Source organism: Cynocephalus volans, chromosome 16, assembly GCF_027409185.1.
Source record: "Cynocephalus volans isolate mCynVol1 chromosome 16, mCynVol1.pri, whole genome shotgun sequence".
NCBI classification, from domain to species: Eukaryota; Metazoa; Chordata; class Mammalia; order Dermoptera; family Cynocephalidae; genus Cynocephalus; species Cynocephalus volans.
In genome coordinates, this window is record NC_084475.1 from 16,393,624 (window position 1) to 16,418,888 (window position 25,265).

At 58.2% G+C, this 25,265-nt stretch overlaps 2 protein-coding genes across 4 annotated transcripts in view; one reads left to right on the forward strand and one right to left on the reverse strand.

Moving 5' to 3' along the window:
- UNK (unk zinc finger) overlaps nucleotides 1–8,181 on the forward strand; it is a 32,148-nt gene extending 23,967 nt beyond the window's left edge. Inside the window, exons 8-16 of one of the 2 annotated variants that reach the window (XM_063080611.1) lie at nucleotides 233–375; nucleotides 814–1,014; nucleotides 1,620–1,685; nucleotides 2,181–2,355; nucleotides 3,433–3,534; nucleotides 3,670–3,858; nucleotides 6,094–6,275; nucleotides 6,821–7,078; nucleotides 7,901–8,181. In XM_063080611.1, the coding sequence (XP_062936681.1) occupies nucleotides 233–375; nucleotides 814–1,014; nucleotides 1,620–1,685; nucleotides 2,181–2,355; nucleotides 3,433–3,534; nucleotides 3,670–3,858; nucleotides 6,094–6,275; nucleotides 6,821–7,078; nucleotides 7,901–8,056 (1,472 nt within the window). In that variant the 3' untranslated portion in view covers nucleotides 8,057–8,181. The remainder of the gene's footprint in view (nucleotides 1–232; nucleotides 376–813; nucleotides 1,015–1,619; nucleotides 1,686–2,180; nucleotides 2,356–3,432; nucleotides 3,535–3,669; nucleotides 3,859–6,093; nucleotides 6,276–6,820; nucleotides 7,079–7,900) is intronic. The other variant, XM_063080612.1, reaches the window with a different exon arrangement.
- Nucleotides 8,182–10,384: 2,203 nt separating this feature from the next.
- On the reverse strand, nucleotides 10,385–24,159 carry UNC13D (unc-13 homolog D). Of its 2 annotated transcripts, XM_063080613.1 has the most exons (32): nucleotides 24,035–24,159; nucleotides 23,313–23,348; nucleotides 22,987–23,094; nucleotides 22,852–22,911; nucleotides 22,695–22,761; nucleotides 22,265–22,445; nucleotides 21,747–21,791; nucleotides 21,558–21,626; nucleotides 21,331–21,400; nucleotides 21,061–21,165; nucleotides 20,852–20,944; nucleotides 20,674–20,777; nucleotides 19,386–19,503; nucleotides 19,140–19,264; nucleotides 18,904–18,994; nucleotides 18,767–18,823; nucleotides 18,592–18,689; nucleotides 18,437–18,488; nucleotides 18,229–18,359; nucleotides 17,999–18,119; nucleotides 17,521–17,664; nucleotides 17,220–17,318; nucleotides 16,928–17,134; nucleotides 16,671–16,739; nucleotides 15,089–15,168; nucleotides 13,496–13,601; nucleotides 13,350–13,421; nucleotides 12,844–12,927; nucleotides 12,628–12,748; nucleotides 12,286–12,409; nucleotides 11,740–11,936; nucleotides 10,385–11,236 (listed from the first exon to the last, which is right to left on the reverse strand). In XM_063080613.1, the coding sequence occupies exons 1-32, from the start codon at nucleotides 24,149–24,151 to the stop codon at nucleotides 11,115–11,117; spliced, it is 3,273 nt and encodes a 1,090-aa protein (XP_062936683.1). In that variant the 5' UTR covers nucleotides 24,152–24,159; the 3' UTR covers nucleotides 10,385–11,114. The 2 variants fall into 2 exon arrangements, with proteins under 2 accessions (XP_062936683.1, XP_062936684.1); XM_063080614.1 differs by lacking the exon at nucleotides 17,220–17,318.
- Nucleotides 24,160–25,265: the final 1,106 nt, after the last annotated feature.

Consider the following 25,265-nt stretch of genomic DNA (forward strand, 5'->3'; position numbering starts at 1 on the left):
TTACCTGGATCTTCTGGTCTTTGTGAAGATTCACAATTCATGCAAAGTGCTGGCATAGCGCCTGGCACATAGTAAGTGCACAAGACAAGATGTTAACAGAAATGAGGGAGGAATCTTCTCTTTATGTGTGGGGGGATGCCTGGTCTCCTTTGGAAGAGACCTAGGAGCATTTTTGCAGGACAAGAACTGGCTCAGGAGCCTGCTGACCCCTGCCTGCCTCCATCTCTTGCAGAGCCACCCCTAAGTGATGACCTACAGCCTTCCTCAGCTGTGTCCAGCCCCACCCAGCCGGGTCCCGTCTTGTACATGCCATCTGCTGCCGGAGACTCGGTGCCTGTGAGCCCCTCCAGCCCGCATGCCCCTGACCTCAGCGCCGTACGTGCTTGTCCTGGGGAGTGGGTGGACACCATGCCTGCCCAGGAGCCAACACCTGCCTCTCATGCCTCCCAGGCCCTCTCAGCCTGTGTTTGGGGAAGAGGCCCTGGTATATGTTCTCAGGCCAAGGGGTTCTGCCTTTCCTGCCCCAGGGTTCATTTCTGTCAAAAGCTGAGGCGGGGGTGGAGGATCTCCTGAGCCTGTGTTGATAAACCTGGGTAGGGCTGGTTGAAGGGGCACAAGCCTTGTGTCACTCCTCCTCTTCTTCAGTTCCCTCATGAGGTCCAAGGGTCCCTGAGTAGTTGTTGCTGCCCACTGGCAGATGAAAATACAACTGAGCCCCTTGCGGAAGAGTCTCCCTCTGAGGAGTGGGCAGAGGATGGGCTATGCACCCAGCCCGTGTTATGCCCACCGGCTCACTCCCTTCCTCCTCTGCAGCTCCTCTGTAGAAACAGCAGCCTAGGCAGCCCATCTAACCTCTGTGGCTCCCCGCCGGGCTCCATCAGGAAGCCCCCAAACCTGGAGGGCATTGTCTTCCCTGGGGAATCTGGCCTTGCCCCTGGCAGCTATAAGAAGGCTCCTGGCTTCGAGAGGGAAGACCAGGTGGGAGCCGAGTACCTGAAAAATTTCAAATGCCAGGTAAGGGATGAGAGGGGTAGCAGAGGATGCTTAGAGCCCAGTGAGGTTATCCTTATCCTGCATGGGGCAAGAGAAGCTTGGAGGAGTGTCCTGGCCTAGCTTTGGGGAGGATGATTGGGAGCTAGGACTCTCCTGTCCTCAGCCTGTTCAGGACTGAGCAGAGTGAGTGATGTCATCCCATTTGACAGCTGAGGACAGGAAAGATGGAGAGACTAAGTAACTTCCTCAGTGTCACAGAGCTGGTTAATAGAGGAGCAGGATTCCTGCCTATGGAGCAGTCCTGCCCTATGCTGCGTTGATAGACTGGGAGGGCTTGGGGGTGCATGATGGAGGGGGTCCCTAACTGAGCTTGGAGAGAAAGTTTCTGGACTTCATTTGAGGCTTACAGTCACCTGGGAGGAGAGGAGCAGCTGCCTGCTTAGGGTAGGGTAAGGGACAGGGATGGAGAGGGAGAAGGGTGTGTATGTGTAGAGGGGGACTACATGGCAGGTGACAGATGGCTATACCACCTGCCCCCTAGTACCTGCAGCCTTAGCGAGCCATGGCAGGTTCTGGTGGACTGCTGGATTCACAGTTATCTCTGCTCCCTGACTTTTCTCTCTCAGGCCAAATTAAAATCTCATTCACTAGAGCCCAGAAGTCAAGAGCAACCTCTGCTTCAGCCCAAACAGGTATAAAGCTCCCAGCCCCTCCCTCTCCTTCTGGCACCTGCTGTGAGTGGGACAGGCCCAGAACCCCAGGAGGCTTCAGGGAGTGGGGGACACCACTTTGCCCATAAGATAAGAGTAGGACTAAGGTGGGGCCCCAGCCCCAAATCCAGAGAGAGTAGGTGTCAGGCTCTGGAGCCCCTTACCTCCTAGACTAACTCATCAGTCAGTCAAAAAAATACCACTGGACATCTGTGCCATGCCAGGCACTGCACTCACTTTTCCCTTTCCCTGCCGCAGGGCTTTGGGGGTGAGCGGGCCTGGCAGCCTCCAAGCCACAGCGCTCCAACTTTAGCTTCTCAACAAGGTGTTGGGTGGGCAGGGCTCTCTGGGCATGGGGGCAGCCCAACGACAGCTGGAATGTGCTGTTTCCTTTTGCTCCGCCTCGCCCGGCTCCAGCTCTGGCCACGGCCTCCATACGCGGGCATCCCATTGTCTTTCTTCACTCTCTCGTTGCAGGACATGCTGGCCATCCTCCCTGTGGGCAGCCCCCTGACCTCAAGCATCTCTTCTAGTATCACCTCCAGCCTGGCAGCTACACCCCCTAGCCCCGCGGGCACCAGCAGCGTCCCTGGCATGAATGCAAATGCTCTGCCCTTCTACCCCACCAGCGACACGGTAGAGTCAGTCATAGGTAAATAGGCCATTGCTGTTTGCAAGCCCAGGACTGCATCTGGAGTCAGGAACACCCATGTCTCTGAAGTGAGACTCAAATCAGCACACCAGTGACCTTAGACATCTGTTTTGGGGGAGTCAAAGGGTGGGCACTTTGAGCCCCTTGAACTAAAGGGAAAATGAGCCCAAGGTGTAGAGCCAAGACGAGCCCTCGTAGATCTTTCATGCAAATTAGAAAGAGGCGCCTTTTTCTCCTGGGCAGGTACAGTCTTATCTTAAGACATACTTCATTCGGGCCGGCCCGTGGCTAACTCGGGAGAGTGTGGTGCTGATAACACCAAGGCCCCGGGTTCGGATCCCATATAAGGATGGCCGGTTCACTCACTTGGAGAGCGTGGTGCTGACAACACCAAGTCAAGGGTTAAGATCCCCTTACCGGTCAGCTTTAAAAAAAAAAAAAAAAAGACATACTTCATTCAGTCCCCATCAATTCTCTCACTAGGTGTCCTTGTGTAGTGAACAACCTGCACAACTGTCCTCAGAATTCCAGCCATTAGAAGTCATTGCCCCTTTCTTTCAGCACTCATTTATGGGTTCCCAATTTGTACCAGATCCTATGACAGGCCCTGGGGAGACATGCTGTTCCTGCCCTCTAGGAGGGAAACTATTTCTACCCTCCCGGTCCAGTTTAGCAGAGGGCAGAAAACCTACATGCATTAGCTGCTGAGGGCATAGAGACCTGCCCACCCTCAGCTCAGGGGTGAGACCCATGGGCTGCATCATCAGGAGGCAAGACCTGTCAGAGACAGGGACCCTGGATTGGGACTTGATTCCTCCTGGGAGTATCAAAGAAGGCTTCAGAAAGAGACATTTGGGCCTGACTTCACTGGCAGACAGCCCCAGGGGTCAGTGTTGACCGAGGGAGCAGCAAAGGCACAGAGAGGCTTGAGAGAGCACAGGTCCAGTGTGGCTTGAGCTTGAAGATGCAGCAGGAGCAGGGGAGGGGAGGAGGTGGTGAAGGTTAGGTGGGGTCTGGACCCTGGGATGTGGGCCCCGGGAGGCAAGGGGACTCACGTCCTGATCACTCTGTCCCTAGAATCTGCTTTGGATGATCTGGACCTAAATGAATTTGGGGTGGCCGCCCTGGAGAAGACTTTTGATAACAGCACAGTGCCCCACCCAGGCAGCATCACAATCGGTACTGGGTAGTGGATGGGCAGGGTGGCCCGGGAGGGCTCCCAGGGGTCCTGCCTGGCCTGTGTCCCCTGCTCGATGTGGTGCATGTAGCTTGTGCTGCTCTTACCCAGCCCATCTTCCTGGGCCTCTCTTGCAGGTGGCAGTTTGCTGCAGAGCTCTGCACCTGTGAACATCCCTGGCTCCCTGGGCAGCTCTGCCTCCTTCCACTCAGCATCCCCATCCCCTCCAGTCAGCCTTTCCTCACACTTCCTGCAACAGCCCCAAGGCCACCTGAGCCAGTCAGAAAACACATTTTTGGGGACCTCAGCATCACATGGATCTTTGGGTAAGAGAGGGTATGGTTCACTGAGGAGACCTGGGGTGGGAACCCGGGCTTTTAGAACCTGCCTTTGGCTGCGCTGTCTACGGCCAGTCACCCAGGCTAGAGGCTAAAGCAGGGGCTTTGGGAAAGGAGGCAGAGTCAGGCTCCTGCTGTATCAGCTCTACCTGTGTGACCCTGGGCAAATGATTTAGCTTCTCTGCCCTAGTGCCCTCTGCTGTGAAATGGGTGTAATGACAGCACCCACCTCTTGAGATTGCTGTGAGGATTATGCAGAATGGTATGAGTGAAGCGCCAGGCCCAGGGCCCGGGCCATGAGAGCAGCAGTCTCGGAGTCGCCAGGGCTGAGGGCTGCACTTCATCACAGTGTGGTTCAGCTTTGCCCAGTCACCCAAGCTCCAAGGGAGAAGTCAGAACATGCTCACACTAGGCTCGTGATGCCTTTCCTCGCAGGCATAGGCACCAGGGAGACCTAGATCTATCCCAGAAGGCTGTTTGCCCAACACAGAATTAGACCGGTGTGGACTGGGGGTTCCAGAGGGTACTGCAGGTGTAGTGGCTAGAAGTGTGACACGGAAACCTATAGGCTTGGCCACTATGGGCAGGTTGCTCATCTCCTTTTGTTTGGGGGCCTGCAGGATTGTTCCAAGGAATGGATGTAAAGCACTTAGCACAGCGCCCAGCACCCTGCCTCTCAGTACACAGTGGCTGCCCCTCTCACTTCCTGCTCTCCCAGCAGCTATTGGAAGAGACCAGAAATGCCCTCCCCTGCGGACACTGTGCATCCTGATCAGACCAAGGGACTGAGAGCCCTTCCTTTTATGTTCCACTCAGGTTTGGGGGCTTCCCTAATCTCATTCCCAAGATCAGGGCAGCACATAGATTTCTTAGCACCTTTCCAGTTTTGAAGAGGCCATTCTCTGTTTTATGGTGATTGTGCCAGCTTCAGATGCTTACTGTTAAATTTTTCTGACTTGCCCCATATTCTGGAGGCATTTTGACCTAGTCCTCCTTACTGGCCACATGTTATTCCTTCACCATGTGATTATTGAGCACAGTTGTATAATACAAGAGTGAGCTCAAGGGTCCCTGCTGTCATGGAGCCATGGTCAGTGAGAGAGGCAGAGGTGCAGACATTGGAATCTTAACTTAGAATAACCTGGACCGGATGGTCGAGAGGGCCCTCTCTGAGGAAGCAGCTCCTCTCTAAGAGTAAATGCCACCTAAGCAAGGAGGAGAGATGGGCAAGGGGGGCAGAGCTTGCTGCTAGGTCAGTGTCATGTCAGTGCGGTGATCCTGAGGTCCCTCCTCTGGGTCAGAGTGATGGGCTTCTAGAACACCGCCCCTCACGTATTGGTGCACTAGTGTTGCTCAGAGGACAGAATGTCTTAAATTTGGTTCTGGAACATCCTACTGGATGGAAGGGGGAGCATCGAAAAAAATCACTGGAATAATATACGTGGGCAAAGTGAGGGCAGAGGTAGGTGCAGGTCCCCCTCAGGGAGACTGGCTGCCCTGGGGCCACGGAGCAGGGCACATGGTACAGTGAGCATCTGCCAAAGGAGTGAGCAAACGGGGGTGTCAGCTGGGGGAGAGGGGATGAGCGAGCAGCTTAGCTTACTGGAAAGAGTAAGCCCTTGGGGTGAGACACCCAGCTGTGTCCTGTCCACTTACTATTTGTGTGATTCTTAGCAACGCATTTTATTTCAGTGTCCTCGTCTATAAAACAAGGGGGATGGACCCAAGGCTCCTTGAGCTCTTCCCGCTCCAGTTCTGCCATCATATGAGGCTCTGGCCTGTGTCTTTTCTTCTATATCTCCTCCCGGGCCTCATATCAGGGTGCAAGAAGGCTCCCTGAGCTCTAGCCCAAAAGTGAAGTCATGATCATAAACTGCCACCAGCAGAGGCCTGCAGACTGCTCGCCTATACAGTGCTTCCTGAGCCCCTGAGTCACCCATGAGGCGAGTGATGGGAGCCCCGTTTTACAGATGAGGATGCTGAGACTCAGAAGTTAAGTGGCAGCTAATAAGTAGCAGGTGGCACTACAGTTTAGGTCTGATTCAGACCACGTCAGCTTCACAGTCTGTTCTCCTGTCCTGGCAAAATCCCCCATCTTTTCATTCCTGGAACCTCACACACACAGTAGTGTATAGCCAGCCCCTGTAAGCGCCCCCGGCAGGGCTGGCCAGGGTCTGGGCCCAGAGCCCTCCAGCGCTGACGTTCCTCCCCTCCCTGGGGCAGGTCTGAACGGGATGAACAGCAGCATCTGGGAGCACTTTGCCTCCGGAAGCTTCTCCCCGGGCACTTCCCCTGCCTTCCTGTCAGGGCCAGGGGCTGCTGAGCTGGCCCGGCTTCGGCAGGAGCTAGATGAAGCCAACGGCACCATCAAGCAGTGGGAGGAGTCCTGGAAGCAGGCCAAGCAGGTACTGGGCCCCACGCCCACCTGCCTTCCCTGTGCCTAGTGCCATGCAGCCCAAGCCGTCCTCCACAAAGTGGGCACGGGGGTGGGGAGAGCAGAGGCCTGAAGAACAGCAGAAACTCAGTTTTGCTCCCTCTCTCCCCTCATGGGAGGATTTGCCTTGCCAGGCAGGACCCTGGGGTGGCTGGCATTGCAGGCCTCAAACTCTCTGTGAGCCACTGGTGAAGTCTAGACCAAGGACCACTTGCTTCTTTCTGGAAACCCTGACTCTCCAGGGTTTTAGGTTCCGAGATGGGCTTTCTGTCTCACTGCAGCCTGGCTGCTCCTGGGGGTGCTGGCTCGGATGCAAGCACTTCCCTGCCCACAGAGGGAGGGTCTCCTGCAGGTCCTAAAACCTCTCTTCCCTGTCCTGCTCCCCAGACAGCTGCCCCAGCTTCCCAGCAGACCCTGCAGTTAGAGTGGTCTACACAGGCTCCCAGAGATACTCTCTGGGGGAACAGGGCAGGGGCAGGGGCCATTGTGATGAGGTGCTGCGTGTTGGGCCCACAGGCTTGTGATGCCTGGAAGAAGGAGGCGGAAGAGGCCAGTGAGCGGGCCAGTGCAGCCGGCGCCGAGTGCGAGTTGGCCCGGGAGCAGCGGGACGCGCTGGAGGTGCAGGTGAAGAAGCTCCAGGAGGAGCTGGAGCGGCTGCACTCGGGGCCTGACCCCCAGGCCCTGCCCGCCTTCTCAGACCTGGAGGCACTCCCGCTCGCCACCCTCTACTCCCTCCAAAAGCAGCTGCGGGCCCACCTGGAGCAAGTGGAAAAGGTTAGCCCAGAAGGTCAGGGAGCACTGGGTGGGGGTGCACAGTGGCCTCAGCCAGCACTGATTCTGACGCAGTCCAGGCTGCTTCAGCACAGCCACCATCCTGACAGCCTCTGCCGAGCACTGGGCCGACACTGAAATGCCGGCCTGCTGGGACAGGGCAAGGAAGAGAAGCAGTCATGGAGGTGAGAAAGCTGCAGGCTTAGGGGCAGCAGTGCCCAGCCCAGCACTTTTGAGTGCAGGTGTGACCTGAGCTGCGTTAATATGTCTGGGCCCTAAGTGGCATCTTTTTATAAGCTCTGCACATACCAGCGGACATTCCACATGGCTCTGGCTCCTAGGGCTGCCCTGTCTGCATTCCCAGGTGCCCTGCTGGGCCCCAGGAGCAGCATGGCACAGCAGAAAGAGCGTTTTTCCTCCTTCACTAGGCATTCGGCAGCCAGGCCCCCAGATGTGGCCATGCAACCCTGAGCATGTCACAGTCCTCTCTAGGCCTCATTTTTCTCATTTAAGGACTTCAGATCATTTCAAGATCAAATGAGAGGAGAGGCAGAAGCCTCTGTGATTCTGTGAGGAAAAACCCTCAGAGATGGGAGCTGTGGCAACCTGGTGACGCCCCCACTAAGCTAGGGCAGCTGACAGCAGCAGTAGGGAGCCTGGAGCTGACAGCCCAACTCTGCTCTCTCACAGCTGGCTCCTGTAAGCACGCTGCTGAGCTCTGGGCTCCAGCTTCCCCTCCCAGCCCAGAGGTAACTCCTTGTTCAAGTCAGGGCCAGGCTGGCAGCAGAGACCAGGCCAGTGACCACCATGTCACTTTCCCTGCAGGCTGTGTTCCACATGCAGTCCGTGAAATGCCTTAAGTGTCAGGAGCAGAACCGGGCGGTGCTGCCATGCCAACACGCTGTGCTGTGCGAGCTCTGTGCCGAGGGCAGCGAGTGCCCTGTCTGCCAGCCCGGCCGGGCCCATGCCCTCCAGTCGTGACGCTGCAGGCCTGGCCCGGCCTGGCCCAGATCTTCTCATCTAGGACTTTTTTAAAGTGTATATATATATATATATATATGTATGTATGTATGTATGTATATGTATATGATTCTGTATATGTATACATTTCTGTATGTGTGCAGGTATGCGTGGATGGCCAGCGTGTGAACAGTGTCTGTGTGTATATCTGTATATAGATATAGACACACACTTTAAAAAAGACTTACCAAGCACTTTTTAAAAGAAAAAAACTATTTTGCAGTCCTCCTCTGCCCGCTCCCTACCCTTCCAACTGTGGAAACAAAGTCCCCTCTTCTCCCACTGGTCTTTTGGCAGAGAATATGTTTCTGTCTTTTTTACATAGGAACTAACTATTTTTAACTTCTTCCTGGGGCCTGAGCAGGGAAGGGTGGGAAGCTGGCAGGGGCTGAGGGGAGGGGAGAAGCCTTCAGGGCAGGCCCTGCTCACCCTGCTTCCCCAGGCCAGGGCAAGTGTAAGGGGTGTGGAAGACTCAGGTCTGCCAGGGCAGACCTGGTTCCCAGCTGTGAGGGCCTCTGGGAGGTCTGATGAGGTGTGTTGGGGTCTAAACCAGCCTAGCTCCTAGGTTTACCAAATGTGTTTAGGCCTGGGGAGAAGAGCAGGGCTGGCGGGCCAGAGCCACAGGGCCAGCCCCATTCCCAACATCTGGGCCCTTGAAGCTCCTCAAGGGGCAAGGCCCAGGAGTTCTATCCCTCAGGTTCCTGAAGCCTGGGGTCCACCCTCGGTCCTCTTCCCCTAGACTCCCCAGAATAGCCTCCCTGGCCCCAGGGCCACCTCCCAGGCTGGCAGTGCCCTTTCTATGACCCTCAGCTGTCCCTGCCCCCTCCCCTCTCTGGCACGGTGCTCCGTGCTGTCCGCCCCTCCTCTGGCAGCTAGCAGGGCAAGTGGTAGGGAGGAGTGCGGACTGAGGACCAAGGGGGGCTCAGGCCCTGCCCTCCTCTCCAGGAGGGCTCTGGATACATTCCTTGGTGCTCTCAGAGTGCAGCTGACGCCCTGTCCCATTGTGGGCAGGCGCCTGTGTGCATGTGTGTGCGTGCCTGTCCCGTGTATATTGTCTTAGCTTCCATTTTAAAAATTGTTCTGTATAGAGAGATGCAGCAGGGGCGGGAGGGCAGAGTGGGCGGAGGGAAGTGAGCCCCGCTCCCAGCATTGGGTGTCTAGGGCAGGAGCAAGAGGGCTGCGAAGGGTCTGCCCAGGCCCAGGCCCTCCCTTGTGCTCAGCACGAAAGGGCTTTCAATGAATTAAGTGAAAACTTTTTCCTTTTTTACAAAAATGCAAAAATCAACAAAGCTCCAAACCTATTGGAAATAAAATACAAACTTGCAGTGGTAGCTTGTTTACATGGGGGGAGGGGAAGTGGAGGCCTGAATGAGGCCTCTGAGCCAAGAGGCCGTAGAGGCCTGGGCTCCCTAGACCCACCCAGGCCCACAGGCAGCTCCAGACCCTCACTGCCCCAGGCCTGTGGGGACCTTTAGCCTCAGACACAGAGACCTCCCAACCCCTACGATTCTTCTGTTCTGGGCTGTGCTGCCAGCTATGATTGGTTTACTTATTGTTGGTGTTTGCTAAAAGGCAACAGGGACCCTACTTGTTTCTCAGAGGAACAGACAGATTTGCCAGTGGGGCCCACAGGAAGTGTCCTGCTTTCCCCACCTCACCCCACCCTGCCCCGAGGGATGAGGGGCCCAGTTTTGAAGAGCCACAGCCTCCCACCCCCTAATCCTAGCTGGGCTGTGAGGTGGGGTGAGAAACACACCCTTGTGGCATCCTCTTGGTGTATGGTCTCAGGTTTGCAGCTGAAAGGGGCCTTGGAGATCATCTTATCTAACTTCCAGCCTCCTGTCATCTGTACAGATGCAGAGGTTAACGCAGGAGTTAAGCGACTTAACCAGGGTCACACAGCTAGAATGATGACCGGGCCTCAGGCTCCGACTCCCAGTGCACAGGGGCCACTTGCCCCGGCAGGGCTGGGGCCCAGCTACTCTAAGCCTTGCTGTCTAGAGCAGCCACTCAGCCTCAACCTGCATCCCTGAGAGGCCCTGCTCATGGTGCTGCCCTGCAGGAACAGGCCCCAGTCCTGGGCAGCAACCACAGAAATTCATGTGGTAGAATGTGGTATGTTCAAAGTCCATGGCCAAAGTACTAGTAATGCTGGTCACCCCCACCCCTGCTTCTGTATCAGCGACCCCTACACCCACCTCCCTGCTTTGTAGCATGGGGGAATGAGGATAGGCCAGGCCCCAGGGTGGGAGCAGCTGAAGGTCTCCTAGGCCCCAGGGTGGGAGCAGCTGAAGGTCTCCTGAGGGCTAGAGAGCAGGCTCTGTGGACTGACTGTAGCCGTCTAGGCCCCACTGTAAGCCAACAGTATATATTCTAGGAGGACAACAGAGTTTGTTTTTTAATTTTGCTAAGAAAGTTTCTAGGTGGCAGGTGCTGTCCTAGGGAAGAGGTGTTCTCAGCAGATACAGCTAGCCAAACTGTCCTTTCTGCTTCTGTCCCTCTTTCCCAAATCCTGCTGCCTGACAACTCTCACTCCTTCAGAGCCAGAAGGTCCTTGGCCTCAGGCTTCTTAGCCTGGGAGCTGACAGCCTCTGAGAAGAGGACCCTCAAGTAACGGCTTCCACCCCTCCTCCCCCAGGGTAGCTATAACCTCAACTTTAGCAGGGTCCCCTTTCCCGCTCCCAGGAGATTCTGTGCCCACAACCTCAGTGGCTGGAATAGGCAGGTGGAAAGACAGCTGGCCCGGGACCTTGCCTCACCAGAGCAGCTCTTCCAAGAGGGGAGCAGAGGCAGAAGATGCCCCTGGTGCTAGGATGTGGCAGAGAACACTAAGGCAGGGCTTGAGGGAGGGAGGAAGGAGTATAAATATCACTAATGGTGCCCCATTACCGAGGGGGACCAGAGAGGACCTGAACTCTGGGCTCTCTTGAGTGTTAGGCTGGGCTGGAGTGCTGTGCTGTGGCGGGGAAGACCCAGACCTTACAGAAAGCTCTACCAGGCCCCACCCCAACCTCCACTGCTACCGCCCTGACCGTGGAATATGCTGGGAGGCCTGCTTGGCTCGCTGCCTCCGCAGCCTTACAAAGGCCTGGGCCTCGCGATCACCTTTGCGACTCTCCAACAGCTGCAGAATCGGATCCCCTGCGGAGAGAGGGGTGTGGGGGTCAGCCTGCCAGACCCAGGGAGAGACAGTGCGAGAGGCCGAGATGTGCCGGCAGCTGGGACTACGGCCTGTTTCTGTGAGAACCTAAAGCTAGCTAGCTCACCTCTTTATGCTTCAGTTTATTCATCCATAAAATAGTGCTAATAATAATACCTGCCTCATTAGCTGGTCGTAAGAACTGGAAGAGTTAACATCTGTAAAGGGCTTAGAACTGGCTCCTAATCAGTGTACGAGCAGGTGAACTATTCCTCTTAGCAAGCTGGTGGGATATGCCCCTGCTCAGCGAGGTCCAGGCCCCTCTGCCCAGGTAGACTTGCTGAGCTTCCTTGGCCAGGGAGAGCCATGTTACACTTCCCCTAGCCTAAATGTCACTGGTCTCTCAATTCGACCAAGAGGTTTGCCCTGGCTCTTTTTCCATTGGTTTCCATCTCCCAGGAGGTACTTCCCACCCTGCACCTCCCTGCCCTGGGCTCAGGCCTACCGTTGGGTGCAGGGTACGTGAGGGGCAGGCGGGTCTGAGGCACCTCGCCAGGCTCCTCTGAGCCAGTCAGCCCGGGCACCTTGCACAGAGGCAGGAAGGCCTCCCCCTCCAGGTCATCGGCCCCCAGCGTGTCGTGGTCCAGCACAGTGAGCAGCAAGCAGGCCCCGTCCTTCCGGCACGGCTCAGCAGCCACCAGGCTGGCGAGGACAGTCAGAGACTCAGCTGCCCACCCAGCATTGCCATCACCCCAACCCCAACACATGGGTCCAACCCTCATAGTTAAGGACAGGCCAGGGCTGGAGAGACACACCGCAAATGGCGGAGTAAGGATTGTCAGCTCTCGGCCTGGTGCCTCTGGGCCATCAGGGACAGCACCCTTCCCTGGAAGCCTCTGAGTCCAACATGTGGGAAACAAACTCGTCCCAGATCCCCCCTCCCAGGCCCAAATTAGAGGTTGCCACAGCCAGGAGGAGTAGGCTTGAGGGTGTATGGGGGTTGGGGGGGAGTGAGGGGAGGAGCTTGGGAGAAGAGTGGGGACCCACTCACAATTCAAAGGTCTCATCAAACAGCGGGTGAAGGTCCTTCTTGTGCTTCTGGGTCTCCCGGGGGGCCAGCTCAGGGAACTCATGCCTGGGCTCCAAGGTCAGCTGGACAAAGGGGTCGCTGGAGCCTGGTAAGTGGCCCAGGAAAGGAGGGGGTGTTGGCTGAGGGTGTCCCAGCTCCCATCCCCACCTCCCACAGATATGCCCCACTCAGCACTGACCCCTCCTGGTAACTGGAGGGAATGCACCCAGAGTTCCTACCAGGTGAGCAGAGCCCCCAGGGACCCTTGGACAGGAAGGACAGGACAGGGACATGAAGAGTGGCCAATGGGCAGCCTCCACTCACCATTGGAGTCCAGGGGCAGAAGGCTGGAGGCGCTGAGCAGCTCTACACGCAGCTTCTGCTCTGATGTGCGGTAGGAGGCCTTGACCGTGACAGCCCCCAGCTCCTCAGAGGTGGTTTCTCCCTGGGGTGGGAGCACGCACAGGGTCAGTTGGGGCAGAGCAGGGTGAGGTGGGGCTCCAGGGCCCTCAGTGGGTGCAGCAGAAGGGGTAGCCTCACCTGCTGCTGGATGCGGTTGCAGAAGTACTTCTGAATGAGCTCCCGGCTGGAGGCCGCCTGCAGCTCCAGGTCCTTCTGCAGAGCCTGGGAATGGAGCATATCCAAGAATGACCTATCACACCTAGCCACAGCCCACCCCTGCCCTTCTGAAGCTCACTGTCAGGGGGCGAGACATCCATTTGAAATGGAAAGCTCTGGGCGCCCTCATAGGAATGCCCAGGCGGACGACGGCAGGACCAAGGCACAGACAGGGCTGGCTTTATGGGTATGCCCCGCCCTCGCCCACCCCATCACACAGGACCCCTGTGCTTAGAAGGATTCCATGCTTGGTTTATACTCTGCCGTCACTGTTTTAAAATTTCTAATAATTTTTGAATAAGGAGGTCCCCCTCTTTTCATTTTGCCCAGGGCCCCATAAATTATGTAGCCGGTCCTGGACACAAGTGAGCGCAGAAAGGCAGGCTCCCCTGACCTCCTTACCTGCGAGCTCACCAAAAGTTCCCTACCTGAAAGGTGGCTGTGTGTAGGGCCTCGGGTGGCAGGCCACAGCCCTCAGCATGGAAGCAGATCTCCAGGTTCTGGGGGGAGACAGCAGAGGTAACCTGAGGCACTCTCCCACCAGGGCTCTTGTCGCTGTGGCTAATATCATTACCTGCAGGGCGATCTTCAGCCTGCTAGAGGCCAGGGACGAGCTGCGCTGGGAAGCAGCTGCCTCCACCAGCACCGTGAGTGTGTGGGTCCAGAGCAGGGTCAGAAGGCTGGGCCAGGGATGGGGATGCCGGACACAGGACAGGACGATGGAGGTGGAGGAAGCAAAGATGCTCTTGAGAAAGGGAGGCCTTGGGGACCCAGGCCTGCCCCAACTCCTCCCCACCCCCACCCTCCACCTGCTCCACCTGCCCCACAGATGAGGCTGGGCCAGGGCTGGCAGACAGTGTAGGGAGGGAGGTCCAGCAGGGGACAGACAGATAGTCCCATCCAACCTGTCTCTCACTCTCACTGAAGAGTCCTCCTCAGCAGAACTGTAGAACCCCAGCAGACAAGGCCAGGGTGGGGGGAGAGGCCAGGGAGGCCAAAAGAAATAGGATCTCAACACCCAGCAGGGATAAGCATCTACTACCTTTTGGGGAGAATAAAATAGTGACCAAGACCCAGTCCTGACAACCACCTGAAATAACTGAAATCTGACACGTGTCAAAGTAGAGTCTGGCAGTTAAGCACACAAAAAATGTACTGTGTCATTAAGAATGGGGGAGGCCTATTAAAAGCAGTTAATGAGGGGCTGGCCAGTTAGCTCAGTTGGTTGGAGCACGGTGTTATAACACCAGGTCAAGGGTTCAGATCCCTGCACCGACCAGCTGCCAGAAATAAATAAAAATAGTAAAAGTAATTAATGAACTTACTTATTCAACACATTTAAGTGCCCGTTATGCACCAGCCACTGTTCTAAAGGCTTTTCAGACAGCCTGAGTGAAGTTCCTGTCTTGGTGGAGAGATTTAATTCTGTCTTACGTGGAAAAAAAAAGATGAACAAGTGACATAGTATGGCCTAAGAAATAAAGATGTTTGGGCTCCCATAGCCCGCTGTGCCAGTGGAGCAGAGCAGAACCCTAAGAGGGGGCCCTAGCAGCTCCTTCCACGTGGAGGTGGATCGTCGTCATTGTCGTTGTCACTACAGCTCACAGTCATTGACCACTTCCTTTGTATGACACTGCTCTCAGCACTTCATGTGACCCATTTAATCCTTGATAGAGGCCAGAACTACTGTCATCTGCACTGAAAACCTGAGCAACTGCCCAAGGCCACCAAGTAGTAGTGAAGCTGGAATCTGAACCTAGGTGGTCCAGAGCCCGTGCTCTTGATCTGCACTCCCTGCTGCCTGGTGACCCTGACTAGAATTCCCCCTGGATTGTGCCTGTGATGTTAGGAGGGCAGAGAAGCAGTCGGGGAGGCCCTGAAGACGGGACAGGAGAAAGGACAGACAAATTTCAGCTCCGCCAGAGGAATAACTTGCAGTGCCCAGAGCTGGGCAGCATGACATGGGCAGGCTTGTGAGGTAATGACCTCCCTGTCCCCAGGAGTGAGCATTTGAGCAGAGGCTGGTTGCATCCTCTAAGGGAGTTCTCCAAAGAGATTCACACCCCCGCCCCCGACACACCGAGAATGGATGCTGAGGCCCAGGAAGGGGGGCGGGTGGGAGGAGAGGTGGAGGTGGGGGGCGCCCCAGGGCAGGGTGGCTGCAGACCTGCTGAAGTTCTCCTGCACCAAGTTGGTGTTCATGTAGCAGAGCTTCACCTCCAGGAACTTCATCAGGGGCAGAATGGCCTGCGGAGGGGAGTAGAGAGCATCAGGCTCTGGCCCATTCGAGTCCCACCCTGATTCCCACCCCGGAGCTGGAGCCAGGAGGGTTTTTTTTTTTGTTTTTGTTTTTTAAAAGAGGATCTTAACCCTTGATTTGGTGTTGTTAGCACCACGCGCACCCAGTGAGCTAACCGGCCATCCCTATATGGGATCTGAACCCAGGGCCTTGGTGTTATCAGCACCACACTCTCCCGAGTGAGCCACGGGCCGGCCCATGGAGCCAGGAGCTTTGATGAGCACGTTTGTAATGTCTCCTGCCCACCCCTCTGCCTTCCTCTCCCCACTGCTTAGTCTGCTGCAGCCACACTGGCCTTTTCTATAGCCCCGAACCTGCTGGGCAGAGTCCTGCCTCAGGACCTTTGTTCTTGCCGTTCCCTCTACCCGGCATGCTCTCTCCTAGAAGTCCTCATGGCTCCTTTCCTTGCTTCCTGTAGGTATTGACTCAGCTGTCATCCTCTGAGTAAGGCCTTCCCTGGCCACTTTCTAAAAATAGAGCCCTCTGACACTTCTACCCCACCTCTGTTTTATTTTTCTCTTTAGCACTTATGATCTAACACACTGTACATGTGTGTGCACTCGAATACATTTGTACTATATTTATAGTTGTAACTATCATTAGTTATATATATTTATTTACTTAGCTCTTCTTTCACTTCCCTACTAGAATGTAAGCTCTACACTTTGTTTTTGTTGTTGTTGGCAGCTGGTTGGTACAGGGATCCGAACCCGTGGCCTTGGTGTTATCAACACCACGCTCTAATCAAATGAGCCAACCGGCCAGCCCCAAGCTCTAGGAAAGCAGGAATTTTTGTCATAATGTTCGGTGATCTATCCCCAATGCTTAAATCAATGCCAGGACAAAGTAGGTGCTTATGACATAGTTGATGAATTAATGAATAATCTTCCCTCAAACAATCAAAAGTGCGCATTCCTAGGGCCGGCCCATGGCTCACTCGGGAGAGTGCGGTGCTGATAACACCAAGGCCACAGGTTCGGATCCTATATAGGGATGGTTGGTTAGCTCACTGGGTGAGCGTGGTGCTAACAACACCAAATCAAGGGTTAAGATCCCCTTACCGGTCATCTTTTAAAAAAAAACACCCAAAAATGAAAAAAACAAAGGTGCGCATTCCTATCCCCACTTACAGATGAGGAAACTGAGAACAGCAATGCTAGGAGGCAGCTGGAAGGACGGACGCCCAGGCCTGTTTGGCTGCGAGGCCTTAGCCCTTCCCCACTGCAGCCCCTGCACTGACCGTCAGTGCTAGGAGAGTGACCCAAACTCACCCCCTTGGCATCCACGGAGGAAACTGAGGCCTAGGGAGAGAATATGCCTCCCCCAAGCGCAGGGACTTATCTCTGACACCCCAAGGCCTTCTGCCCCCTGCCCACCCTGAACCCCCTTCATGACCCCAGACCCACAGCTGGCAGGGCAGGGAAGGTCAGCTAGCAGAAGGGTCACTCACATCCTCAGGTGGGACAGACTCCCTGACGCCCACAAGTTTCTGGATGTGCTTGGCGATGCCCGCCTCCAGCTGGGAACACAAAACGGTAAGCAGGAGGCAGGCCAGGGCATTAGTGGGAGATCAGGAGAGTTTGAGGCCCGAGTTTAGGTTCAGGAAGGACCAGGGTCTGGACATCAGCCCAGGTCCTGCTGGGGGCCAGGCTTCAGGCTGAAGATGGGGCAGGGTGTGGTCAGTGTGGGATCCGACAAGGCAGGTACCTGCTCGGCCAAGGTGCGGACACCGGTGCGGATCTCATGGCCCAGGCCAGCCAGTGCACACTGCAGCTGGGCATGTAGCGTGTTCTGCAGCTGCCCCTGCTCCAGCATGACCCCGACCTGCTGCTCCAGGGCCTCCCATGCCAGCTGGGTGGGCAGCTTGCCGATCACCAGCCGCAGCTGCTCCATGTCATTCACCACCACGCACAGCTGGGGGCAGGCACGGGTATGGAGATGCCGAGGAGGCTCCATCCCCATCCTGGCCAGCCTCCCATCCCCCAGCTCTGGCCCATACCATATTGGCTGCCTGGCCCTGGTCCTTCTGGCCTTCAGAGAGCTGGCGGGCCCGGGCTTTGATTAGGCTGCAGTACACCAGGGCTAACCGACAGGTATCCTGGGGCAGGGTGGGTCAGAGGGCATTGATCCATGTGGGGGGCACCCAGGAAGGGTGGGGGGGGGGCATGGGAATCTCAGTGACTTGGGAGCTTAGCACACAGGCCTTGGGAGGCTTCTAGTGTGACAGCTTGGGAGAAACAGGGTGGGAATAGTGAGGCTGTCCTAGAAAAGTAGGAACAACCCAGTGAAAGATGCTGTACCTCCACAAACTTGACGGTGATCATGAAGGCCTCCTCTGGATCCGGCCAGTCCAGCTGCCGGGCGGTGTGGCTGATTTGAGCGAAGCAAGTGGACAGGTCCACCGCTGACGTGCTATGCTTGATCAGTTCACCCAGGGGCACCAGCTGGGGGAAGGGCGGAGCACTTAAAAAGGAGAGCTCCGGTCACTGCCAAACCCATCCCCTCCCTCCTTCCGTCCTAAGCATTCACAGAGCAGCTACCACTGCTAAGCACAGAGCTGGGCAGGTGCTACATGGGGACAGGTAAGGCTCTGCCCAGATCCCCCAGGCTACAGTTAACCTCCCTGGCCACAGTTACCCCAAGGATATCAGCAGGCAATGTTCTGCACACAACTGGCTTCAAGAGCGCCCAGAGGGAATGTTCAGTGTGGGTCCTCAAGGTCCAGGCAGAGCCCCCCCCAGATCCACCCCTAAACCCAGGCCCCATCCCCAGCCCCACCTGATCCATCTGCACTGCGCGCTGCACCCGCGCCAGGGCCACGCTGTACGTCTTCTGCAGCCAGGAGGGGATAGCTGGCTGGAACCAACGGTGGAAACCGTCCAGGGCCAGGACTCCTTCCCTAGAGAAAGCCAGCTCAGCCTGCAGAAGGCCAAGGCCAGCTGCAGGTCCCGAGCCCTGGCCAACCCCCCCCCTCTCCCCGTGCACCTGGCAACCCGCGTGCTGCCCACCTCTTGGAGGGGAGTGGGCCCAGCTGGCAGAACTCCTTGAGGCTGACGTAGAGCTGGAACAGACTCTCGCCCATTTCCGGGGACACGGAGCTGCCCACCGCCGCCATGTGGTCCTGCACCCTCTTGGCCACCTGTAAAGGAAAGGCCAGGTGGGCAGGGCAGCAGAGCCTGGGCAGAGGACACACCTGGAGACAGCAGAGGGACTCACCAGCCACTGCAGCTCCAGGAAGGCCGTGGGGAAGAAGTCGATCTTGAGGGCACTGGAAGAAAGGCAGTGGGCGTGACCCAGTGGCACACAACAGGGTCCCTCCGGTCCCCACTCTGGGTCATTGTACCACTGCCTCTCCCCAGCTGTCTGCTCACTTGAGGAAGATCTTGTTCCACGTGCGCTGGCACTGGTGCAGGTCACCAATGATGTCCTGAACCAAGTTCAGCAGGGCCTTGCCCGCCTCCAGTATGCCCTGGCAGAGACAGAGGTGAGCTGAGCAGGGCAGCAAGGGGCAGACACCTCACCCCACCCCCTGCCCTAGCCCCTCACCTGCACCATGGGCTGATGGTGCTGCTGCTTCAGGTGGAACCATTCAATGGTACCAGTCTGTTGGCAAAGAGGCAGTGAGCAGGGAGGGATGCTGGGCCCAGGCAGATCCCTCCCCAATCCCCAGGCTGGTACCATACCCGCAGGGCCTCGGTCACCAGGTGAGGAAGTGGGGCGCTGTCCGGGCACAGCTCTCCAAAGGCCTTCATCTTGCACATCTGTACCAGGACCCTGTGACACAGGGGGCCGTGTCCAAAATGCCTGCCATCCCACACCCACCTCTCCTTCCTCCAGCAGGCCGCCCCCACCCCGCAGGTGCCCCCACCACTCCCTGGTTCCTGACCCCGCTGAGGAAGGGGAAGGGGTAGTTGCTGACCTGAGGAGAGACTGCAGCCGGGCTGGGGAGTCGGAGATAGAGAGGGGGAAGACGGACCGGAACCTCCGGATGAGGGAGAGGCCGTAGGCCAGCAGGGAGCTGAATGAGGTGGCCAGCTCCTCCTGCTGCAAAGCCAGGAAGATGGCACGAGGCGAGAGTTGCTTGACGGGCCCGGACAGCCTCTCTTGCTCCCCTTCCCCCTCAAGCCTTGCCCATCCAGCACCCCTTGCCCCACCCCAAGCCCACCTGTTCTGCCTTGAGCCGGCCCTGGATCCACTGGTACTCGATGCTGGTGATGGGGTGCAGGAGGCAGCTGCTGGGGAACTCCAGGCTCTGGTAGAGGCGGCTGTAGGCCAACCACTGCCTGCAGCAGACAGGAGCCCTCAGCCCCCGCCTCAGATGGAAGGACAGCACCTCCCTGCTCCAAAGCCCCTAGTGGAGCCCCTTCTGCCAGGAGAGGCTGAAAATCAGTGGCCGAAGGTGACCCACAGGATTTTTTGTTTCCATAGAGGTTTTTCAAACCACTCTTCTCTTAAATTGGGATGTTTTTTATTTTAAAATTCAGGATTTCTTGCTTCTTTTGAAAAGTCAGATTTAGGGACTTGGGCCTTTGTGCACATCTGGCAAACATCAGCTGGAATTTCCTTTCAGACTGTTCAGGGGACACTTCACAGAGGTACCGACTGAGCTGGACAGGGTCCCAGTGGGGGGGCCGGGGAATGGGGACAGGACCCCCCCCAGGACAGGCTGAGGTCCCAACCGGGCACGGCTGCCACCTGCATTATGTACTTGGGCCCTGCCAGCACACCAGGCTCCTCAGCACCTGGTGGCCGCCCCAATGTCCAGCCTCACCTCCATCCCCCTGTGTCCAGGGACGCCCACCTGCCTGAGGTCCTAGAGGCAGGCATGCTGCCCCCGCCTCGTCCTCCCTCCCACTCACGCACCATCTTGTGCTCGCTCCTCCCCGGCCACACCCTGGCTGTGCCCCACTTCTGTGCTTCTCCTACACACTGGAATGTGTCTGGCTCCCGTGGACCCGTCCTGGCAGTCCCAGAACCTGCCATGGCACAGGGACAGCCGGGCCCTAACAATCACTTCATTCACATCAGCACATGCACTTGCTGACTTGAAGGCTGTGGTGCTGGGAAGCAGGCGGGGTCTGGGGCAGGGGTGGCAAACTCAAGTGCCCAGAAGGACTCAGATGTGAGGGAGTGACGTGGGCCTGATGGCAAGTGTGATGGACACAGGACAATACGCAGCTCTGCTCTGGCCAACCGCAGCATGGCACAGTGACAGCCCTGCAACTCCAGAGCTCACTGTTCATGAGAAGCTGCAGATCTGGATACGCACATGAAACCTCCAGATTCTTAAAAGTTGGCAACTGATTTAAAACTTAAAATGCCCAGTTTGGACCAAAGAAAACTCTCCCGAGGGTTAGACTTCAGGCTGTCAGCTTGTGGGAGGGCAGGCAGGGTGGGAAAGGCTGGTGGCTGCCCCCCGGCCCCTCAGGGTTCCACGCAGGACTTGCACTCACGCCATGGACTGGTGGAAGTCAGACAGGTCCTTCTGAGTGGCGTGGAGAAAAAGGATGGTGGCAGCCTGTGGACTCAGTGACCCATCCCAGGAGGTGCTGCCTGCCTGAGGGGAACAGGTGGAGGGGGTCAGGACCTGACAGGCAGCCCTGGCTGTGCCCAGCCCTGGGAGGGCAGTACCTGGTGCTGGGTGACCTCGTGGGACACAAGCTGCTGCAGGAGATGGAGGTGCACCGTGTAGCTGGGCTGGGAGTGGCTGGCCAGGGTGGCTCTCTGCAATGGGGCCAGCATGGCCGTGAGCAGAGAGGCCCCTACACTGGGTGCAGCCAGCCCTCCCCAACCCAGTTGGGCCACTGAGGAAGTGGGGCTGGGCCAGACCCCGGACCTACCCGCTTGTGAATGAGCTGGAACTGGAGGTGGCACTGGCCACGGTCTGGGTAGGTCTCGGTGCAAGGCTCCAGGGGGTACCACTGGTCCTCTCGGCAGTGCAGGTCCTGGCAGGAAGAGATGCCCAGGCCGAGTGTCAGGACTTTGCATCAAGGTGGGGGCAGAGGAGGCGATGGGAGGCAGACTCTGGGCTCTGCTTGGTGCAGACCTGAAGCCCCTCACCAGGGCCTCTCCCTTTGTCTCTCTCCTGGGCCCTTCCCCACCCCCCTCACCTGCAGCCTCAGAACCACGTTCCCCAGAAAGTCATCCTGGCCTTTGTCCTTGCGGGCCTCCTTGAAGATCCTGTTTCAGGCAGGGTCTCATGAGAGAGATGGGCCAAGCCCCCGAAGGGATGAGCTGGAATCTGCCCCCCATCTGTGACCACCCAGGCCCAGCATCCAGTGTGTGTGGGGGCAGGGCCGAGGAGCCCACTCCTTCCCCGTGACCACCCGGCAGGCACCTTCGCAGCCCATGCAGATCTGTGAGTTCCCCAAGCTTCTGTCTGACAGACTCCACGGTGTCCAGGTCCCTGGTGGGGCAGAGGTTTGAGGGGGAGGCAGGGGGGTCCCCATCACCCCTTGTAGGAGGAGGCTCTGGCACCCTCACCCCAGGCCTTCTTCTCTTCCCCATCCCTAGGGGCATCACTCACCACATGTCCAGGTGAAAGCTCGCATTGGTTATGTCCTCAAACTCCCTGTACAGAGAAAAGAGTATGATCGAGGGCCTTGGAGAGGTAGATGTTCCTCCATCAGATCAGGCCACGAGCGAGCCCAGCCAGCCCAGAGCCTGTCCCCCAAAGCTGTCATCCCCAGTGTCATCACTGCTGTGGAGCCTTAGCCTCTCCCTGCCCAACTCCTCCTCTCCTAAGTGCATCTCACCCCCCCCCCCCCCCCCCCCCCCCCCCCGCTTTAGGGTAAGGCTTATCCCCCACATTCCCCCAGAGGGGCCTGACCTCCTGCCCCACCAGCACAGGTGGCATTTATGACAATGGTCTGTCCTGTCTGACCTGTCTGTCCACCCTGCCTTGAGAGCAGGCTCCTCCTCGTCTTTGCCCAGGGCTGAGCCCCCTTCCCTGAGCCAGGAAGACCTGTTGAACTCATTGGCTGGGGGACACCCTGCCCCCCAGAGGAGCCCCAGACAGGGTGGGGGCTGGGCAGGGCCACGTACAGGATGAAGGTCTCATCCCAGACAGGGTTGAGTGTCTGGGTGATGACCTGGGTGCGGTGGGTCTGCTCCTCGGGGATGGTGTGCCTCACCACTGCCTTCTGCCGACGCCGGGACCCAGGGCTGCCTCCAGGCAGACCCACCCCCTGCTCGATGCCCAGCAGGCAGTAGGGGTCACTGAACCCTGGAGACGAGGGAGAGGATGAGGCAGCCAAGGAATCGGCTGGGCTCCCACGGGGGGGCCCTCATCAACCCCACCCCAGGAGCTCAACCTCATCCTGTGGAGGGAAAGGGAATGGGTGGGAAGGGGCCCAGACCCCGAGTGCGGGGGGCCTGCAGCCCTGGGGCAAGTCCTGGTGATGTCTGGGTCAGACTGGGATGGGGAGAGGAAGGAGCCAGGAAGGGGCCCCTCAGGACCCCACCCCATACTCACCACTGACATCCTTGCCCAGAATGCCCTTGGCCTGTTTCACTGTTGCTTTCAGACAAAATATGGGCTTCTGGAGGGACAGGAGGGGGTGGGCTGAGTCCCAGAGAGGGCTGGGCTTCCCAGTACCCTCCTTGCCTAGGGTGGCCCTGGCCCAGGGTACCTCGAGCTCCCGGACCCGCTGCAGCATCTGCTGGTGCTCCTCGGGCTCCATGTGGAAGGCCTGGGAGGGAGGTAGATGGTGTGGCAGGAGTGGGGGAGGCTGGGGGAACAGGGCGGGGGTGGGGGCTGGGCTCACCTCCTGCAGGTATCGCAGCAGCTCAGAGGCCTCCACCACATGGTTGGGCTCCGGCTGGCCCAGGCGGTGCAGGACGGTGTAGAGAGCTTCCTCGTAGAGCAGGGCCCGCTGAGACACAGCGGGGTCACCTCAGGAACCCCCCACCCACCACCCACCTCCCTGGGCACCGACACCTCATGCCTACAGTGGAGGGGCTGATTCCCACAAGTCCCCTCCCCACCACCAGGCTGCTGCCATCGGCTTTGACCAGTAGCTGAGGGGGGCGTTCAGGAGGATGCAGGGCTGGTCCCCACGCCTCTCTGCGCCCCCAACACTCCAACTCTTACCTCCTTGGGGGAGAGGTGGTGAGATGGAGGCTGAATCTGGGGAGCAAGGTGGAAAGACAAGGTGTCCCGGGAGGCCAGGTGCAGGCCTAGGGCAGCAGGGGCCCCAGCTCCTGGTCTCCATCCCCACCAGTGCCCCGAACCTGTTCCCAAAGAAGGCCTCCTGGGGGCCTGGCCCCTGGGCCATCTTCCTGGTCCCCGGGTCTGCCGTGGCTGAGGTCCATGGGCGCTCAGCTGGCCCAGCGGCGCACACCCTCTACTCCGCACCCCAACCCTTCCTTCCCCAGAGGAAACAGCGCTGCTTATCGGCGGGCTCCTCACCCCAGCGGCGGAAGTGAGGCCCAGCAGCGGAGGTGGGAGATGGGGGGGATGCCGAGCAGGCCTGGGGGCTGCTCAGCCGGTCCCCAAGTAGCCCACCCCACAGCAGGGACACCTCCTGCCTAATGGAGCCAGTGCCTCTGCACTGAAGGAATGGGGGACAGAGGGTCAGGCCCGCCAGAGAGAGGGTTCAGAGAGGCTCAGCCCCCAGACCCAGGGCCCACGGTGATCCAGAGTACACATGGCGGAACCCAGCTGACCTAGAAGGCTCTGGCCAGGGGCTGGGGTAAGAGGGAAGGGTTGGGTCCCTTGTCCTCAGTCTCAGCCTTTGAGAGGTGGGGACACACAGCCCGGCTCCTGCACCCAGGCCCCAGGCCGGCTCCTCTCCCCACTGAGGTCACTCCTACCTCCTGGGCTGGTTGGGACAGGGGATCCTGCTGATCTCTGACTCTGCGGCGCCTTATCTTGATGGCCTGGCGTAAGAGGGGAGGGCGCCGCTGGGGGTGGGAGAAGAGTGTCGCCATGGTGGCTGGCTCTGCCCTTCCCCTCTGCTGCTGAGTGAAGGCAGCAAGCCACAGGATTGTGCAAAGAGCCCCGGGGCTGCCACCCTCTGATAGGAAAGAGTGGAGGGAGGGCGGCGGGGGAAACGGAGGAGGGCGTGAGGTGGATGGAAGGGTCAGGGTTTCACCGTCTTCGAGTGGCCAAGTCCCAGGCTCCTGCACCTCCCTCCAGCCGGGATCCCACAAGGATCCTCCCCAGGCTGGAGCAGAAGGTGGACCGGTCGGTGGGCAGGCCCCACCCCGCCCCGCCCCTGCAGAGGCCCTGGGGAGAGGGTGGCAGGGCTAGTCTGGGCACCGCCCTGCTCCATCCATGTGCTGTGCCCAGGCTAGCCAGGAACTGAGGGAACCTGACCTGACCCATGAGCTTCTCACCCCAGACTTCTCTCAACGGGCCCCAGACCGGTGCAGGGAGGGAGCGGAGGGGGGCTGTGGGGAGAAGGGCTGGGGGGGCTTTCCTGAGAGGTGTCTCCCCAGCGGGCAGCCAACTGCTCAGCCTGCTCCACCCCACAGGTGACATTCCACAGAGGTGATGGGACAAAGTTGTGATGATCAGGAGAGTGCACCCTTTAAATGCCCTTGTAGAGGGTTTGCCAAACCCGAGAGCTCCTGGGCGGGGCTGGCCAGCAGGCAGAGCTGGGAGAGGCCAAGCTGCCTAGTCCCTCTCAAGAGGGTGGCCTTGGTCCACAAGGGACAGGAAATTGGACACCAGCACTGTGCTTTCCCAGAACTCCGCAACCCGCTGATCCTGAGCCCAGTGCCTGGGCTGGGGACACACAGACCCGGCCATAGACTTTGGCTGTCTCACCCTTTCCTTGTGCCCAGGTTCACAGGAGGGGGCATGAGGGCACACTACAGGGGCCAGCCTGGCAGAGCTGTCCCAGCCAGGCTTTGAGGAGGTAGCCTTCTCTTGAGTCCTGACATGCTCCTGAAGGCACAGGCCACCCGCTCCCTCAGACAACACCCAGCCTGAGACTCAGGCCAGGGCTGCAATCCCACGAGGAGCCACCTGGGGCCAGGGTGAGGAGTGTGGCAGCTGGGACACAGAAAATCACCCCTGCCTCCTGCACCCTCCCACCCA